Source organism: Erythranthe guttata, chromosome 2 (genome assembly GCF_056151865.1).
Source record: "Erythranthe guttata isolate IM_541 chromosome 2, IM_541, whole genome shotgun sequence".
Classification (NCBI taxonomy): domain Eukaryota; kingdom Viridiplantae; phylum Streptophyta; class Magnoliopsida; order Lamiales; family Phrymaceae; genus Erythranthe; species Erythranthe guttata.
The window spans coordinates 4617348-4634676 of record NC_142534.1 but is presented as its reverse complement, the minus strand read 5'-3'; the positions used below and the strand labels follow the sequence as shown (position 1 = coordinate 4634676).

General features: G+C 34.4%; 3 protein-coding genes across 4 annotated transcripts; 1 reads left to right on the top strand and 2 right to left on the bottom strand.

The window, feature by feature from the left end:
- Positions 1-2658: 2658 nt before the first annotated feature.
- On the bottom strand, positions 2659-4784 carry LOC105962610 (Polyketide cyclase/dehydrase and lipid transport superfamily protein). Its single transcript, XM_012986926.2, has 5 exons — positions 4513-4784; positions 4127-4403; positions 3621-3779; positions 3136-3282; positions 2659-3013 (listed from the first exon to the last, which is right to left on the bottom strand). The coding sequence occupies exons 1-5, from the start codon at positions 4545-4547 to the stop codon at positions 2891-2893; spliced, it is 741 nt and encodes a 246-aa protein (XP_012842380.2). The 5' UTR covers positions 4548-4784; the 3' UTR covers positions 2659-2890.
- Positions 4785-5357: 573 nt separating this feature from the next.
- LOC105962608 (NAD(P)-binding Rossmann-fold superfamily protein) lies at positions 5358-9274 on the bottom strand. Its single transcript, XM_012986922.2, has 3 exons — positions 8297-9274; positions 7117-7466; positions 5358-5642 (listed from the first exon to the last, which is right to left on the bottom strand). Exons 1-3 carry the CDS (start codon positions 8795-8797, stop codon positions 5474-5476), a joined length of 1020 nt encoding a protein of 339 aa, XP_012842376.2. The 5' UTR covers positions 8798-9274; the 3' UTR covers positions 5358-5473.
- Positions 9275-12967: 3693 nt separating this feature from the next.
- Positions 12968-17329, top strand: LOC105962609 (yacP-like NYN domain protein). 2 transcript variants are annotated; one of them, XM_012986923.2, is made up of 10 exons: positions 12968-13372; positions 13934-14005; positions 14096-14226; positions 14315-14475; positions 14801-14870; positions 15413-15467; positions 15689-15772; positions 15936-15974; positions 16613-16659; positions 16976-17329. In XM_012986923.2, exons 1-10 carry the CDS (start codon positions 13247-13249, stop codon positions 17082-17084), a joined length of 894 nt encoding a protein of 297 aa, XP_012842377.1. In that variant the 5' UTR covers positions 12968-13246; the 3' UTR covers positions 17085-17329. The 2 variants fall into 2 exon arrangements, with proteins under 2 accessions (XP_012842377.1, XP_012842378.1); XM_012986924.2 differs by having other exon boundaries at positions 12973-13372; positions 15689-15776.

Genomic DNA, 17329 nt, shown 5'->3' with positions numbered 1-17329 from the left:
TGCAGTTGGTGGAAATGCTGAATGCAGTTGGGCGAAAATTGCATTAAAAGGACACAATAGTACTTTTGCCTCTCCAGAGGTGTATCTCAAAGAAAGAATTTTAGGGGTGGACCTATCCCCATTTATTTTCCATATAAGGGGTGTATATCAAATGGACCCTTTATTTATATATCATGTACAAGTCACGCTCTTTTTTAAGTAAATATATCATAATAGTTCCTCATTTCCACTAAATACTCGATTAATTAATTAACTACTAATGAAAATCACACTAAAATAAAACATGAGGGTATGTGGCAGTTTACTAAATAAAAATTTAAACACAAAAAACTAAGGTTATACTCAATTCAATAAAATATAAACTAAAACTTTATGGTTAGTGATATGACTAATACGAGGAATAAGAAAGAATTTGATGGATGAATATAAATGGTGGCTATATGCGCAGGCGTTATTTAGGTGTGCATGCAGTTTTTTATCATATTTTTTTACTTTTTTACTTTAAATTTTTACCTTTTTACATTTTTTTTACCAAACTCTATAATCTTTTAAAAATTGAATTTAAACATTCAAGTCAAAAAAATTTAGATATTCAACATTTTCTGAAATGGATTCAACGAATATAGACCCGGAGGTAACGTTTTCGTTTTTTTCTCAAATCTTCAAGTACTCGTGTGATATTACACGAACACGTTGTCGTTTCGATCGGGGTCTGAAATCGAACTCCAAAAGCTTGAGAGAGTTTATGAAAATATTTACCATTTGACTTTTGAAGAAGGGTAAAAAAAAATGCCTGCACAATTAAATTGTGCCTGCACAAATCATTTTAGATATAAAGACGTCGAAGAAAAAGCCCAAAAGTAAGCCCAAGAGTTAGCCCAAGTGACCTACAAAAAAAAGAGTGTCGGAGATGGTCTTTCGGCGTTACCACTCTGACGGTCAAGTAATTAGTTGGAATCTAGACGTGAAAAATAAGTGTATTGTCAAAGTAGAGTATTGAGAATGTGACCTCTCTTTCCTCGTCCAGAGAACTGCTATTTATACGTACCTAATAGGTGAGGTGGTGGGACATTCTGTTTCATTTAACCACACGTAGAGTTGACATAACTCCTCCGAACTGATTATTCGTAGGAGGCGAGCCCCTTTTAGGAGTTGCGGACAGTGCTAGTGTCTTTAGAAGAGAGCTCTCCCTTCTCCAAATCTGACATGGACACTCTTCCTATCAACACCACTATAATCGGCTTTCCGTAGTTGTTGTAGCCGTACGTGTGGTCTTGTCATTCAACTGCTGTCTGCTCCGCAAGTAGGGGCTTTAGGAATGACATGTCTTGGCATGGGTCTGAGCCTATGCGCTTGGGCCTTCTAATGGGTTTGTTTGCTTAACGGGCCTCTGGGGCAATTGAGCCCGTATCAGTTGGTATGATCGAATGAGTCTCTTTTTCCTTTTTCTTTTTGGTTAATAAGAATTAGTTACAAAATTATTGCGTTTTGAATCTAGGAAAAGAACAAAGATTGAATTATTCTCATAATTGATGTAAAGGCTAAGGATTGCAAAAAGAGAAGAAAAAAAATCAACAACGAAAACCAGAAAAGTCGAAGGTTATATACCAGCCAAAAGTCTTGTCGATGATTACTCGTGCCGTTTGTTGAGCCACATCCATGCCAAACGCCGAGGAATGCTGAGACTCTCTCGTGCCACTTGCCGAGAATCACTCGTGCCAAGTGCCGAACATTCGAGACTTCCTCACTTGTGCCATCAGCAAAGTACACTCGTATCACCGTTCACACTCGAATCAAGCCGTTCCTTGTTTTCTTGAATAAACACCCCAAATATTTGCCCAATGCTCGTCAACTCATTGGCAATGTGTGACTGTCTTGTGCCAACCTTTACTTGACACCCATTTTTCGGCCATGACTCGGCCACGGTCGAGTCATAGTCAATGTAACCATCTAAGGGGCTAACACCTGCCATATTAAACTTTGAATTTGATATGCAAAGTTAAATTTCAAGCGAGGCCCAATTGAACCATACGAGAGAGAAGCCCAACTAACAGACTTTAGAGAAGAAAAGGGTTTAATCGGAAGAATTAATGACGAGTGTGGAAATATTGATGGTGTATAGGGTTTAATTAGATGATATTATAACAAAATCATATTTAATTACAAGGTAATTAAGATGGCATGTTTTTTATTTTTTATTTGTCCTCAAGAGATCTCTTGGCCTAACAATTGGAGCAAGTAAGCATGTGTCAATTGATCTAAATTCAATTTTATTGTCACCGGCCGCCAGATCGAACTTATCACATATGATTAACTTGATATGGTTTATATCTCTCATATAGTTTGTAAGCAGCTATTATACGACCACCCAGTGCATCTATATAATCATGTTTACTTTCGTTGGTTGAATATGTTTAAGTAATAAAGTTTATACATAATATTCAAAAAGTTGTGGTGATTATGACTAATTCGAGACCAAAAAGTATAATCATGACAAATAAAAAATAGTATTCCCTCCACAATATTTCTCTCTTTTGAGATTCTTTAATTTCATATTATCAGTCATTTTAATTACATATTTTTCAATTATAATTTTATTAACTTTCCAACACTATTTCTGTATTAATTAGTAAACAAGAGTATTTTGATCTATCAGTATTTATTTTTCTAAAATCAAGACATATTTAATGAAATACTTAAAAATTAAAACTTGTGCCAAAGTAAAAAACCGACACATATTTAGAAACGAAGGGACTATAATATATATTTCATCACAACATTCCTTGTGAAGTAATAAATCACCTTTTCTTTTTTCTTTCTTTTTTTTTCTTTTTTTTTTTCTTTTTTTTTTCTTTTTGGTCCATATACTTTATACAAAAGTAATAAATAATCATGATGCACCACCTCTAGTGGGGCAAGCCATCACCTGTTTTTTAAGGTTTTCAATTATCATAACCAATTTTGTATTGAAACGGTTCACAAAGCATTTGGGCAGCCATCCTGCAGGATCCAACTGCCAATCCAAATTAAAAAAAAAAATTAATTAATAATAATATTATTAATTTAAAAAAAACCCCATATTTATTAATGAAAAATAAATAAATAAAAAATTGATTTAATAATATATTAGCTTACTTGAGCAATGTAAGTGACCATGCAAGAATCATGTTCAAGCTTTTCAACAACCCATCCAGACTGCAGCAATACCCCTCTTATTGAATTGTTTTGCTTTGGATGTAATCCTGCTGCTATTTCTTTTGGAAGAGATGCCACTGCCACTACCTATTATTTTATTTATTTATTTATTAATTTAAGAATTGCATTTCGATCGAACAAGCTGATCGATGATTTCAAATCCATAATAACAAGTTCGTCATTCAGTGTAAAGAATCTTTAGCACAGGATTCACTGAAATTGAAATACATTTTCTCGAATTTAGCATCTTAAATTCTCAATGCACATATATCACAAAATATAATTAGTATTAGTAAATTTATTTAAAAGAAGCATTTTATACACTTGGACTTTGTTCGGTTTAGTTCGAAAAAAAGAAGGGAAAAAAAAAGAAGTTATTCCGAAAATAGAAATTCGAATTGATTAATTGAAATAGTTTTATTTACCAGAGTGCCATCATCCATGGTTTCGCGACGCTCGTAGACTATAAATTCTCTGTTACGGAATAACGGCTTCGATCTCTCGCCAAATCTCAGCCTAATGATGCTCAAATTTTCTTCAAGGTCTTTTATGTACTTAGCTTCCACTAAATCACCATCCCATTCCTACATTAACAACTGGAACATCAATATATGCACATGTATATATAAATACACACACGCGTTTATTGCATTCAGCACCCCTGTATTTTCTCTAATTGCTAAAAAAAACCCCATGTTATTTTATTAGCAGAATCCCTCTATGATTCAATTTTTTTCGGCAACTGCCCCCTGAAAAACTCACTCTTTAGGGGGTTTACATGCTAAAAAAATGCAATATAAGGGGGTTTCTGCAAATATTAATAACGGGGGAGTCTTTTAGCAATTTGATATAACACAAGGGTTTAAATGAAATAAACATTATAAAAGATGAAACATGATCACTTAAGTTGAAGAAAAAGAAAAAAAACAACCTTGGCAGCATCAATTGCATTAGCCACGGTAATAAACTGCTGCGGCGAAACAGAATTGATCACCCTTCGGCTTCGGAAAGTGTGGAATGTTCCGGATCTTCGTTTCGATATCTCGACTCCTTTATCCACCGCCACCACTTTCCATCCATCTTCGTCCACCACGTTTATTCTACGTTCATTATCGGCCCGGTTGGAATCCGAGGCCGAGAGCAGTTCTTGGATGCAATTTTCACTCGCGTGGAACACGTATCTTCTCAACGAATCCTCGCTTATAGACCTGCAATAACAATAATAGTAATAATAATAAAATAAATTAAAATTAAAATCAATCATCAACGGTCGAGAAATTTAAATTCAAATTAGAGAAAACGGTCGATTTTGATTACCAGGATCTACTGCAAGTTGAAGGGCTGCTGCGCATATTTCCGGCACGTCCCCAAGTCTTGGGGGGGTTTGTTCTTTTTAATGAAGGTGTGTTGTAAGAAGATTGAGAGTGATGTATATATATGTGTGTGTGTGTGTGTAAGAAGATTATATGGAGAGAGAGAGAGAGAGAGAGAGAGAGAGAGAGAGAGAGAGAGAGAGAGAGAGAGAGAGAGAGAGAGAGAGAGAGAGAGAGAGAGAGAGAGAGAGAGAGGGGAGAGAGATATTTATTAAGAGTTAAATAAATGCAAAGTACAAAGTGTTGGATTGTTTTGTATTAGGAGAGAAGATAGTGTGTAAAATAATGTGAAGTGGGCCGAGAAGATAGATGCACATGGAATGCCAGAAGAACCTCCATGATTACTACTGCACGTCTTTCTCTCTCCTCTCTCTCTCTCTCCTCTCTCTCTCTTCTCTCATCTCTCTCTAAAAGCCAAAGAGCACTCCATGTGCATCATCTTCCCCACTCCTCTTAACCCTTTTTAATCTCCTTTTCTTACATCTACCAACAATCTCTCTCTCATAAACTCCTCATAAACTCTCTCTCTCTCTCTCTCTCTCTCTCTCTCTCTCTCTCTCTCTCTCTCTCTCTCTCTAGGAAATTAAAAGACAGGCTAATAGAGGTTAACACACATTAATATTTTACCTAAACTTGCCTGGTTTTGGGTGACAATATAACAGAAAACAAAACCATGCAATCAGCCCACCATTTTGATCACGTGCTTTTAATACGTTAATTACACCATAGTAATTAATTGTGATCAGATTATCTCATCTTTTTTTTTAATTGATTTAACAGCAAAGATGAAGCCTATAAAACTACTTTAGATTAATAAATAAAAATATTTTATTGGAGTTTCATTATAGCATCGAATAAACAACGAAAAAGATGCCGATTTTTCCGATTTCTAAAAAAAAGCACTTTTAAGTTGATGATGATGGCTTTTGCTGTGCAAGGAAGCCTTTAGCTTCAAGGCTTAACACGGTGTCCCTCACAGCATCTTCGACTGGAGTAAAAACTAATCCTAAATCAATCAATCTCCTTGCAGCATCTTTGCAAGAAACGAGCCCCGGTTGTGTTTCGCCCCTAAATCTGTACCAAAAAAAAAGGGATTAATTTGGATAAACCATTACAAGTACCTCCCCTGAGGTATGGCCTATTTACGAAAAACCCGTCCATGTTTGTATAATTACTCTAATAGAACGTAGTGGTTGTCTAAAATACCCATGTAGGATTAAATAATTAAATGAAAGAGAGAAAAAGGGTCATCATAAATTCAATTTTATATTTTCTTACATTTGACCTCTCAGCAATATAAAACCTTAAACATAACCCCTTACGACGGCTAGTTAACAGTAAAACAAAAAAAGTTTAATAATAAAGAGTTTAAAATATAAAATTATACAAAAGAAATTACAATTGTTTTTCAAACCTCACAATTAGAGCCCTGAGGGTATATATTCTGGTCATTACAAAATGGATATTAAAAAGAATCTATTTGATTCAGTTTTTATGAGGGTAAACTCTTTAGACAAAGAATACTTTGGGGGTGTTCGTAATTATCCAAACAAGAAAGGTTTTTTTTCGTAATTAAGCATTACTTCAGGGGTCCTTGTAATTTGCCCTTGCCAATAATCATGCCAGCTTTTGTTTTTATTTTTTATTTTTTCCTTTCTATTATTACTGAACCAAGGATATGAGAACAATCTCTGACATACACCAATGCAAGACTGAATAATTCAGGACAATTGACTAGTGACTTAAATAAATCATTTGTCAGGTAATTATATAATAATTAAGGATACATTTATTGTTGATAGATACTAAGAACTTGCTAATTAAGTACAATTTAAAATTGTCGATAGTCGACGAATCTAAGTTTATTTCGCGATCACGGTCACAAGTCGAGAATAAATGCCCCGTTGAAGGGTTCTATAGTGCACATGGGAAGTTGATGAAAAAAGGTTATATTTAGAGAAGTTGATTGCATCATTACATTATAAGATTGATGCTTATCTAGATTAAAAGTTGCTTCGAAAAAGCATTTTCTAATAATACGGGCCCGATTTGCAATTAATGCACACACATAAAAAAAAAATTGTTTACGAAAGTTGATTCTTGCCAAGAAAGCAAACGAAAAAGAAAGAGAAGATAAGATCCGATGCTAGTGGGATGGAAAAATCATGTAGGGGATGGAAAAATCATGTAGATGCCGAAAAATCGATCCAAATAATGAACACTCGAAATCCACAAACTTTTATTGCTCTGCCAACTTATGAAATAATTATTAAACTGAGATCATCAAATCAAATCAAATCAAATAGTATCGCCCCCCGTATCTGCTTTTCGGCATAGAAATCATGACATACAATTTAGAAGCATTTTTTCTTGTCTCGTATTTTGCCAACTTCGAATTCACTACTTCTAAAAGTTCACTATTGCAATCTTGGTTAGTTGAGTTTTCGATTGGGAGATCACTATTTACTTCGGTTTATCAGATATTCGCAGTTTTTAAGAAAAAAATATAGATGCATAGTTCAAAAGGGGTGGGGGGAGAAAAACGAACCTGTGGACGGGATATTGAGGAAATAATTTCGATATTTTGTCGGCGAATTCAGCAAATTGATAGATACCGTTGGTGCAAAGGTATCTACCGGTGGCTGAAGGAGTTTCGTAGAGCAAAAGTTGCGCCTTAGCGACATCTTTGACATGGACGGCACCTAACCAGTGGTACTCTTGTGTGTCTTTCGACCCCTGCAGTAATTGCTGCAAGACCGCACAGCTGGCGTTCAGTCCGGGTTGCAATAGTTGGCCGAGACAAGTGGCGGGATTTATTGCTACCACGTCCACGTCGTTTTTCGATGCAAAATCCCATGCGGCTTTCTCGGCTAGGGTTTTTGACACTGGATACCATTTCTGTCACATTCAAGAAAGCCGTTGCGTAAATCGGAAGCAACATCCAAGATTATGATCATGCTCAAGAAATCAAATTTCGCAATTAGTAGAGGTGAAAAAAAAATCTAGATACCCTTGTGGGCTCTAATGGATTACGTAGAATCGCAATCGGATATTTTTCGTCGGTTGAAATAAATACTTTTAAGCATGGAGATACATGACTCGTGATGGGAAATAATACGATCTTTTTTTTTTTTGTGGTTTGTTTGGGCAATATGGAATATACTCTAGAGGTTCTTTGAGTACGTTTTTTCGCATTTACTCCACTAACTACTTCAATTCGTTTAGCTCGTAAATGTAGTCACCACATAAGTACTAGACATGGTAATACGAGTTTCCGAGACATGAAGTAAAGCTAGTGAATGCTAGAAAATTAAAAAGGCCGCCGAAACTTGATAACGGGGTCGTTTCACATTGAACAAAGCCAAGAATTGAATATGACGATTCGTTGTTATCGATTTTTCTAGTGCTTTTTACGGCAATTTCGTTTTCAATGCACCCTAAAGTATATATAGTAACATTACATCGAAAATCAAGAATTCGGAACACGTACGATCTTCGTTCAACAACAAAAGTAGATTTCATAGGTAATAAGTTTCATTGCCTTAAGTTATGCTAGAATATCAGTCATTCACAAGAAAATTCTAACACGTGCTTGATTTCTAAGAATTATTCAAATAAATAAATAAAATTATCCAAATCGAATCTAAATCGAATTTCCTAATTAAATTTGATCCAACCAAATAAAAAATTGGAATTTAAAAAAAAAATTAAAATTGAGAGAGAGAAACCTGACGCGATGTGCAGTAGTCGAGATCGGTCCAGGAAGACTCATCAAACACCTTGCCACGTGTCCACCCAGGGTTGGGCACCATGGCCGAGATCGATGAAGTGAGCACCACGCGCCGCACGCCGAATTTCTTCGCGGCGGCGAGCACGTTCAGGGTGCCCTTCACGGCGGGGTCCACCAGCTCCGCCTGTGGGTCCACGGGATCGTCGAGCGTGCACGGCGACGCCACGTGGAAGACCCCACCTCCGGCGCACCCCTCCACGGCCCTGTCGACGGCGGCGGCGTCGAGGAGGTCGACCTGGTGCACGACCAGGCTGGCGGGGAGGGAGAAGAGGTGGGATGGGTCGGAGCCGGGGAATACGGAGAGGTGGATGGTGGTGTAGCCGTTCTCAAGGAGGGTTTTCACTATCCATGAGCCTATGAAGCCGTTGGCTCCGGTGACGCACACCGGCTTCTTGGCGGCGGCGGCGGTGGTGGTGGTGGTTGCTGATTGGTCTGCCATTTTCCGCTTAATTGAGATGCAGTGATGTATGAATGAAAAACATAATTAGCTCTGTAGATATATAGATTTATTATATAGTGTTCGACACCGGAGTGGATGTTCTTGAGGAAATGGGAAATATCGATACATTATATTTCGATTAAGTGTAATTACTAATTAGAGAATAGTATTTTTCGTTTGGACTTCACAATAAATTTTAAAAATTTTGATTTTTTTTTCTCAATTTTTTTCTTTTCTAGGGGAATTGGAATCTGGATCCGGAGTCCATGAAGCAAAGGCCACTTACTAGCCCACTAAGACCCACCGGAGGGACACGGTCGAGAAAATGGCTTGTCCGAAGGAAGAAAGCACGCCATCGAGAGCCGAGTGGATATGCGGCACTCGGAGGGGTGTTATAGTGATTATGTTCTACATATATGGGGGCGAATTAATGTATCCTTGTTGCACTCGTCGGCTCGGCTCATTAAATGTGCTGACACCAACATTTAATGCTCGAATGACTGTCGACAACCGAAAAAGGTGAAGCACCTATGGAAATAGTAGGCATACGAGCGGCGAACGCCTGATTAGATTGGTTGGGAATGATGACCTGGACCGCTTTGAGGATGGCAGAAAGTTGGTAAAGAGGGCGACGGAATCGGCAACAAGTATACGCTTGTTCTGGTTTTAAGGAGGTGTCCGGATGAGAAGATTATAAATAAGAGCATACCTCCCCTCCTATGAAAAGTATTATTGGTAATGAAGGAATCGACAGCCAACCATATAAATGCACTGGATAAACTTACACTCCCGTATAATAACTTGAAAACCATACAAGAGACGTTCTATTTTTTTGAATTAGTGTGTTGAAGTATTAGAACAAATCAACCAAGTGATCACAAATATGAGCTTGCCCAATTGTTGGCACAAATGCTGATGCAAAGTGTGATTTACTCATGTCATGTGTACACACCGTAGGTTGGGTTAGTTTTAGCTATACTGTGTTGTGTTAGGGCATCTCCAAGGTGAAGAGCTAAAAATGGAGATGCTATATCTATAATAGCTAGTGAATGGTGTTATACCACCTCACTTTTTACCAAGGTTGTAAAAATCGGTAATCGGGTCCGAGTCAGTCAGTCACCGACTCACGATTAATCGGCGCGGCGGTGATTAATCGGTGATAAATCGGAAATAAATCGGTTTTTAAAATTTAATATAATATATTTCTAAATATTATTTATAAATACTCCAAACATATATAAAAAGATATTTAAACATAGTTATATCTCCATTATGTATATATCCTAATAACATAATAAAAGTTTAATAATCATAAGATCATAATACATAAATATCCTTATAAAATATAAATAAAAAAACAATTTTGTTGAATTTACATTTATTCTTGAACATTCGTGGCATACATCATTAGTTCTTTAACAATAACAATTAACATAAACAAAATAAGGCATAAACTCATATTTTCTTTTATTAAAATCCAACTTTTATTTTGAATTATAAAAAGAAGAAAAAAAAACCGATTTTTAACCGATTTTTGCCACCGAATTTGACCCACCTTAAAGGTTTGACCGCCTCAAACCGCCTCGAACCGACTCAGACCGCCTAAAACCGCCTCACAGGCAAAAAACCGATTTTTCAAACCTTTACACTAAAATCGTAAAGGTTTTGGACCGCCTCCGCCTCGGAGACCGATTAATCGGCCGCCTCGGCCGATTTTTAGAACACTGCTTTTTACTATCCTACTCCAATCATATCATTTAAAATTTAGCATTTTATTATATTTTATTAATTTTCAATTATTTTATGAATTGATATTTGTAAGTAGTGTTTGTTATATATTGTATTTATAATTTGATTTGATTTTATATCTTTGTAATTATTTTATGAATTGATTATTTAAAATAAATAGTAATTAATTTATTAATAATAATATATTTTATAAATTTAATAAATGAATCAAACATTGAAAAATCATAAAAAGATAATTAAACCTAATATACCAAAATTAGATTTATGGAACATGTCTTTTATAAACAAAAAATTGAATAAAATTACCTAAATAAATAAATTAAAACCTAAGTGGAAAGAAGTCTCTGGAACCAAAAGGAAAAAAAAAAATCAAATACACAAAGTCAGACGTGTGCTTTGTGAATGGGATAGTACTTTTTATTTATTATTTTAATATTTCTTCATTTAGCTTTCCTGAACAGTAAATGGTATATATAGCTCTTGGGTGATTAGTTTTACATTGGCAGCAAAATTTTAACATCTCCGTTGGATTAGTTTTAGAGATGGTTTTTTAGTTCACAAATGCTAAATTTCTGATTTTTTAGCATATAGCAGCTCTAACCCAATGGTTGGAGATGCTCTCAGAACATGTGTTTTTAGCTAGTTTGATGGCATTTTCTAGACTTGTCATTAGAATAGATATTTGGGTCTATCTTGCAACCATCATGTAAGGATTGTGCTGCTTTTGAATGGAACTTGACAATAACAGTTCAATATTTACGAATACCGTTCACTCTCACTTTATATCACTAGAAAAATAACCTCTCAATCCCAAAAAAATCTTAAATTAGCCCAAAACCCGTCTCGTTGAAGTGATTTAGAAACAAAATTTAGTGCATCGGATGTAAAATTATTAGTTTTCGTTGTTGAAGTTTCAAAAAGAGGGCTCACAAACCTACGCCCAAAATGGACGTGCAAAATGCTTTTTGACACCCAATTTGGGCGTGAAAACATTTAGCACGTCCTTTCTGGGCATAGGTTTCGCGCAAGTCAGATAAAAAAAAAACTAGAGATCGAATTTTTGGGATTTTTAACATGTAATTGATGAAATAAACAACAAAAAATTGACATATAACTAATTTATAGTTGAAATTACTTTAAATTTTGAAATGATTTTGGGATTTGAGATGAGTTGAGAGGATTCGTGTGAGTTTTGGAAGTTTTGGTGGGTTTGGATAGAGAAAAGAGTTTGGATTAATCACTTTTGCATATCATTACCAGTATTAGCACTTACCGTTCTTTTATAATCTCTAATTGCCAAAAAACTCATGTTAATTTTTTTAGCAAAGAGGCAAAGGCCATTCGTACACTATACTCGTCTTATGTACAATTGGGAGTGTGTGTTTTCACATGAAAATACTCAAATGAAGTTTTTGATATTTTCAATTCAGTCCTTCATATTATCAAAAAGGCCCTCTTCAACATCAAGATCAGGGCTTTCATTTCCACCTTCAAAATATCGTCATCGCCACCCTCATCCACCTCCTTCAGCAGTAACAACTACTCATCACAAAAATCTTTGACTCAAGATAGATGAACGAACATGCTACAAAAGTAAATAAAATTGGCGGGGCACTCTTTTGCGATTTCCTTATCTTTTATCTGGTTTGTTGATATTTTTTTTATTTCTTAAGTTTGAATACTATTAAAAATAGATAGTGTTAATTTCGTGTTTTCATCTAAGTCAAGTGATAATTTTGATGTAAGGAGCGGTGTGCAATATAAAATACAATATATAAGGGGTATGTGCTAATTTTATTTATCACATGACGTTTTGTGCACTTTCGAAATAACATTGGGATATGTGCTAATAACTCAATATTATTACCATATATTATCATAAAATAAAAGGGTAAATTATGATCATCCCTGGTGTAAGGTCAAATTAAGAATACACCTCTCATATTTACAATATATATGGTTATACAACGGTGGTCCTTATGTTTGGTAATTACAATCACCCATGTTAACTATAAATCATTCTTACACGTTCACCTTTGCAGTATCAATTTTAGTAGAATCTTGTAGATTATGTGAAATATTCTCAAGTTTGTATCTGTTTTACCTTTTCGAGCTCCACATTTTGAAGCAAGATGATCATAAGATGTGTCTCTTAGCTTGTAAATATCAGATTGTGGTGGATCAAAAACTGCATTTTTATACAAAATAAGTACAAAATAGAGAACATTCCACATAATGTATAAGATTATATTGAATTCGACACCCTAATGATTGACGTGTAAAAAGCCTCATAGTTGAAAATAATGATTGTAATTAGCCAAACTAGAGGGATTTATTCGTAATTTAACATTACATCAGGAATTCCAGTAATTTATCCTAAACTAAAATTTTCTTAGACAAAAAATAAAAAGTATTATTAATAACTTGCAATAGAAGTGCAAGTGGCTAACGGGTGGTCTATTGCGCGACACGCCCTCGAACAATCAAACACCATCCACCCACAATTTTTTTTAATAAAAATAGCCACTGAACACCACCATTTATACACAATTCAAAGAAATCGGTGTTAACTCAGTGGCAAATATGAGAAACCCATGAACTGAAATTCGTTTATTCACCCTCTGCACAAAGGTATGTTCTTGACAAACGTACGAAGAAGATGAATGATTGTAAGAAATGCGAGACCAACAAGATTGATCGATGACACCCATAATATCAACAATCTCATCGTCATCGTCTGCTCTGGCATTATCCTACAGTTCCTACAGTTATGCTTCCAAGATTGTCGCCAAGAAGATTAAGACACCTCAAACACCTTCTCATCAGGTTTTTTTTAATCTTATCTTTCTTCCTTTTGATAAGATTAATTGAATCGGATAGGATGGGATAGGATTATCTTATGTTTGTTATAATAGGGGTTGAGGTTGGACTCAATATCATTCATGTACTTCAAGTGTTTGATTAAATTCCCGAACCAATTTTTAAAATGCTTGATTATATAGTCTATCCTTATTCCCAAACAAGGCCGTTGAGTATTAATTTGTTATACTATTTTAATTGATTGGTTTCCATGTCTGAATTGATTGCATTTGTGAACTTTCGTAAGTTAATAGACTCGACGATCGATTGGAGAAGAAGGTGAGTTTGTGTAAGAGTTGTTACTTGACAATGTCTCCCATTTAAAGACGTTGTTCGATTGGTGGATTTAATTTGATTTTCTTTTAGTTTATCTGTACAAATAAATTGACAGGATTTACGTTATATTCCATTGTATGTATTTCGATGGAAAGAGAATGCTTATGTGGACCGAGCTTTCTTTGATGGGGTTCAGTATTTTCTTATGTGGATGACTTTTCGATTTTGATGAGTGAAGGTTCTGTTTTGTAGGGTTCGGAGCCACCACCTCCGAGAATTACGTCAAATGTGAAGCAGAATTTACAGTTCTTGAAATTATGGAAGGTTTGCATTTCGGCAGAAATCCTTAAAAATAAAATAAAGAAATTATCTGTTATATTCTAAGTTTCTTAACTCGTTATTTAAATTTAATAGGAGTTCCAAACGAGAAAATCAAACTCAAACACGGCGAGGCCTACTACTAGTTACCGGAGAAAGAGGGTAGAGAAGGATGAAATGCCAGACGACTCAGAGCTTTATCGAGACCCTACATTGACCCTTTACTAGTAAATCTTTTTTTTTCCATTTCGAGTGTTCGATTGAAACCGTTTAATCAAGATTAACTTATGTTCTTGAGTTTTTTCTTTTTAACAGTACTAACCAGGGTATAGAGACTGCAATTCCCGTATTGCTTGTCGATGGTTATAATGTATGTGGCTATTGGGCGAAATTGAAGAAGCATTTCATGAGTGGCAGACTCGATATTGCTCGCCAAAAGCTTATAGAGGAACTCATTGAGTTTAGTGTGCTAAGAGGTTTGTGCTTCAAATCATTTCTTAACTACAATTTATGAATCGTGCTATATATACAGAAAACACAAAATTCTGTATCTATCCATTTTTCCCCTTTTAATAAATCTACGTATTTTTATAACACCCGCAATAGCTCAATCTACGGGTTAGTGGCTGAAAGGAGCTTTACATTTAGCAATACTAGGACTCAAGATTGTGCGTTAAATATATTTGGATCAATTATGTGGGGACTTGTGATAAATATTCGACGAATAAAATGATATGTGCGTATAATATAGTAGGCTCGATTATTTATTTTTCATTATCTGATGCGCTATTCCATGTACAGAGGTGAAAGTGGTGGTTGTATTTGATGCTATGATGTCTGGACTACCAACACATAAAGAAGATTTTTCTGGGTACTCCTTTAGTTAACCTAAATTATTTACATCCTTAATTTTCTTGAAATATATATATATATATATATATATATATATATATATATATATATATATATATATATATATATATATATATATATATATATATATATATATATATATATATATATATATTTCAGTTATATTGGAATCGAAAAAAACAGCTTGTTTGAGATATTGTAGTCGCATATAACCTTTATTTTTGGTAGCAGATGGTTGTTTTATCGATTTTTGTTATGTATTCTCGTGAGCGTTAGATAAATTCGACGTTGTTTAAATTATACTTTTAATTATCACTTTTTAACAGTATTTGCAAAACTTTACCTTTGGACAGCTCACATAGAGCTTGAAATTGTCTGAAGTTCCGACATTTTCGTTACACGTAAAAAAGTTATGATTTATTTTAGGAATTTGAATTCTACTCGTAATTCGTCATTCAAATGTTGTTTTGTGTCTTAATGAATTCATATCGGTACTTAGTGCATTTCTGTTAACAATATCAGCTATCTAAATTGATGCAGTATTGATATAATATACTCGGGTGAAACCTGTGCTGACGCATGGATTGAGAAAGAGGTGAGAAAAATAATCGAGCTTCTAATAAACTTACTAGATTCTAAATTCTTTATATTGAAACTCAATTTTTTATCAATAAAATAATTAAAAATTTGTAATGTCAACCATAGTTATTGAGACTCAAAACATTTTTTTACTTGAAAGTAATTCTTCGACGGATATTGTGTTTATTTGCTGTTGAAATATGATGTAATATTTTTTTTTCTTTTTTTTTTAATTAGGTGGCCGCTTTGAGGGGCGATGGCTGTCCAAAAGTATGGGTTGTGACATCCGATCACTGTCAACAGCATGCAGCTTATGGAGCAGTATGTAAACCCTAATTACAATTCTTGATTTTATTTTATTTTTTCCGCCGAATTAAATTGAGATGTGTTATAGTCCCCATTGAGAAGTATGGGTTCATTTAATGGTGTGTGTGGCAATAACCAATTTTTTCAGTCAATATTTCGTTATTTAAATTATTTGCAGGGAGCTTTTATCTGGAGTTCAAAGGCATTGGTATCTGAGGTAAGTATTATTTAGAAAAACTATGCTATATACTATTTGTATTGATTTATATCTACAACTCGGAATGCGTAGTATCGAGCAATTTTCTGATGAGTTTGGTGTCTTTTATAGAGTCTCGTAGTGATTATTACAAAATTTAAATAAAGATGGAGTCTTGTTGATTGTTAGAAATTCCAAAGTTATGTGGAATCAGAAAATATTCCAATTTTTTTCAGAAGTGAAAAACTAATTCGAATTTCGTTTCAAAAAATATCTGAAAAATCAGAAATTGAGATTTTGGAAATTGGAATTAAAAAACGTCTTCCAAAATCGGAAATTTTTGGATCGGAATCGTTGGATTTGGATGATTGCAGTTTTTAGTCATTTAAAATACAAAATGCATAATATTTTCGATATTTTAAGTGTAAATTTTGTAAAAAAATGGAATCTCATATATATTCCAATTCCAATCCAAAACAAATGTCGGAAAAATTGCAAATTGGAATTTCGGAATTCGGAATGAAAATTATTGTTCCAAAATCGGAAAATTTCAGATCGGAATCGGGGGGATTCGGAAATTTTGGAGATTAAATCTGTCCTAGTTGTTTTAGATCTGTTATCTCCCATTCTTTTTCTGATGCTGTGACTGTAAAATGCAGATCAAAGCTTCTCAAAAAGAAGTCGAGGAGATGCTTCGAGAACATAGGTATTTTAGATGTTTTCACTCTTAATTTCAAATGGTAGATTCATGAAAAAAAAAAATCATTTTTTTTTTTTTGTTTTTAAGATCCCATCACGAGATTTCCGTTAATCAAATTCGAATATTTCTAATTTGTATTTTGAAAAATAACTAAATCTCACTCAAGAATTTTTCTACTCACAAATGGGAGGACAATCGAAAAAGGTTTTGGGTTTGAATTTCAGATACACGTATTTTTCAAACTAACATAATTTATTTCGTACGACTATATTTTTGGGGTACTATTGAATAAATTGAAGGGTTTAATTATTTGTTTGTACAGATCTACTTCCATGCAGGGTAAATTGTTGAAGCACAATCTTGATTCTGAAGTAGTAGATGCTCTTAAGCATCTCAGAGATAAGCTGTCTGAAAATGCGTCGTCTCACTGATTTTTAATATTCATGACGATCGTAATTTTAGTTCCGACTTACGAACTTGAGTTTTTCAATTCAGTTATAACAACCGGTAGTGGTCGTTTTGGTACGACGCAATGCAGTATGGTGACAAAAAGTAAAATTGTAAAGAAAGCGAAAAACGAATTTAATGTAGTTCAGATACAAATGTTTCGCTTGAGGCAAAAATATCTTAGGCAAATTGTAAATTTTAAAATGAAATTGCAAATTATTTGGAATTT

Coding starts and splice junctions, on each gene's coding strand:
- LOC105962610 (XM_012986926.2), bottom strand. CDS start 4,547: ATGCGCAGCAGCCCTTCAACTTGCAGTAGATCCTG. Junction 3,283..3,620: donor CCATGGATGATGGCACTCTG/GTAAATAAAACT, acceptor ATAAAATAATAG/GTAGTGGCAGTGGCATCTCT. Junction 3,014..3,135: donor TGGTCACTTACATTGCTCAA/GTAAGCTAATAT, acceptor TTGGATTGGCAG/TTGGATCCTGCAGGATGGCT.
- LOC105962608 (XM_012986922.2), bottom strand. CDS start 8,797: ATGGCAGACCAATCAGCAACCACCACCACCACCGCCGCCGCCGCCAAG. Junction 7,467..8,296: donor ACTACTGCACATCGCGTCAG/GTTTCTCTCTCT, acceptor TGAATGTGACAG/AAATGGTATCCAGTGTCAAA. Junction 5,643..7,116: donor CCTCAATATCCCGTCCACAG/GTTCGTTTTTCT, acceptor TTTTTGGTACAG/ATTTAGGGGCGAAACACAAC.
- LOC105962609 (XM_012986923.2), top strand. CDS start 13,247: ATGACACCCATAATATCAACAATCTCATCGTCATCGTCTGCTCTGGCA. Junction 14,871..15,412: donor CATAAAGAAGATTTTTCTGG/GTACTCCTTTAG, acceptor AAATTGATGCAG/TATTGATATAATATACTCGG. Junction 15,468..15,688: donor ACGCATGGATTGAGAAAGAG/GTGAGAAAAATA, acceptor TTTTTTAATTAG/GTGGCCGCTTTGAGGGGCGA.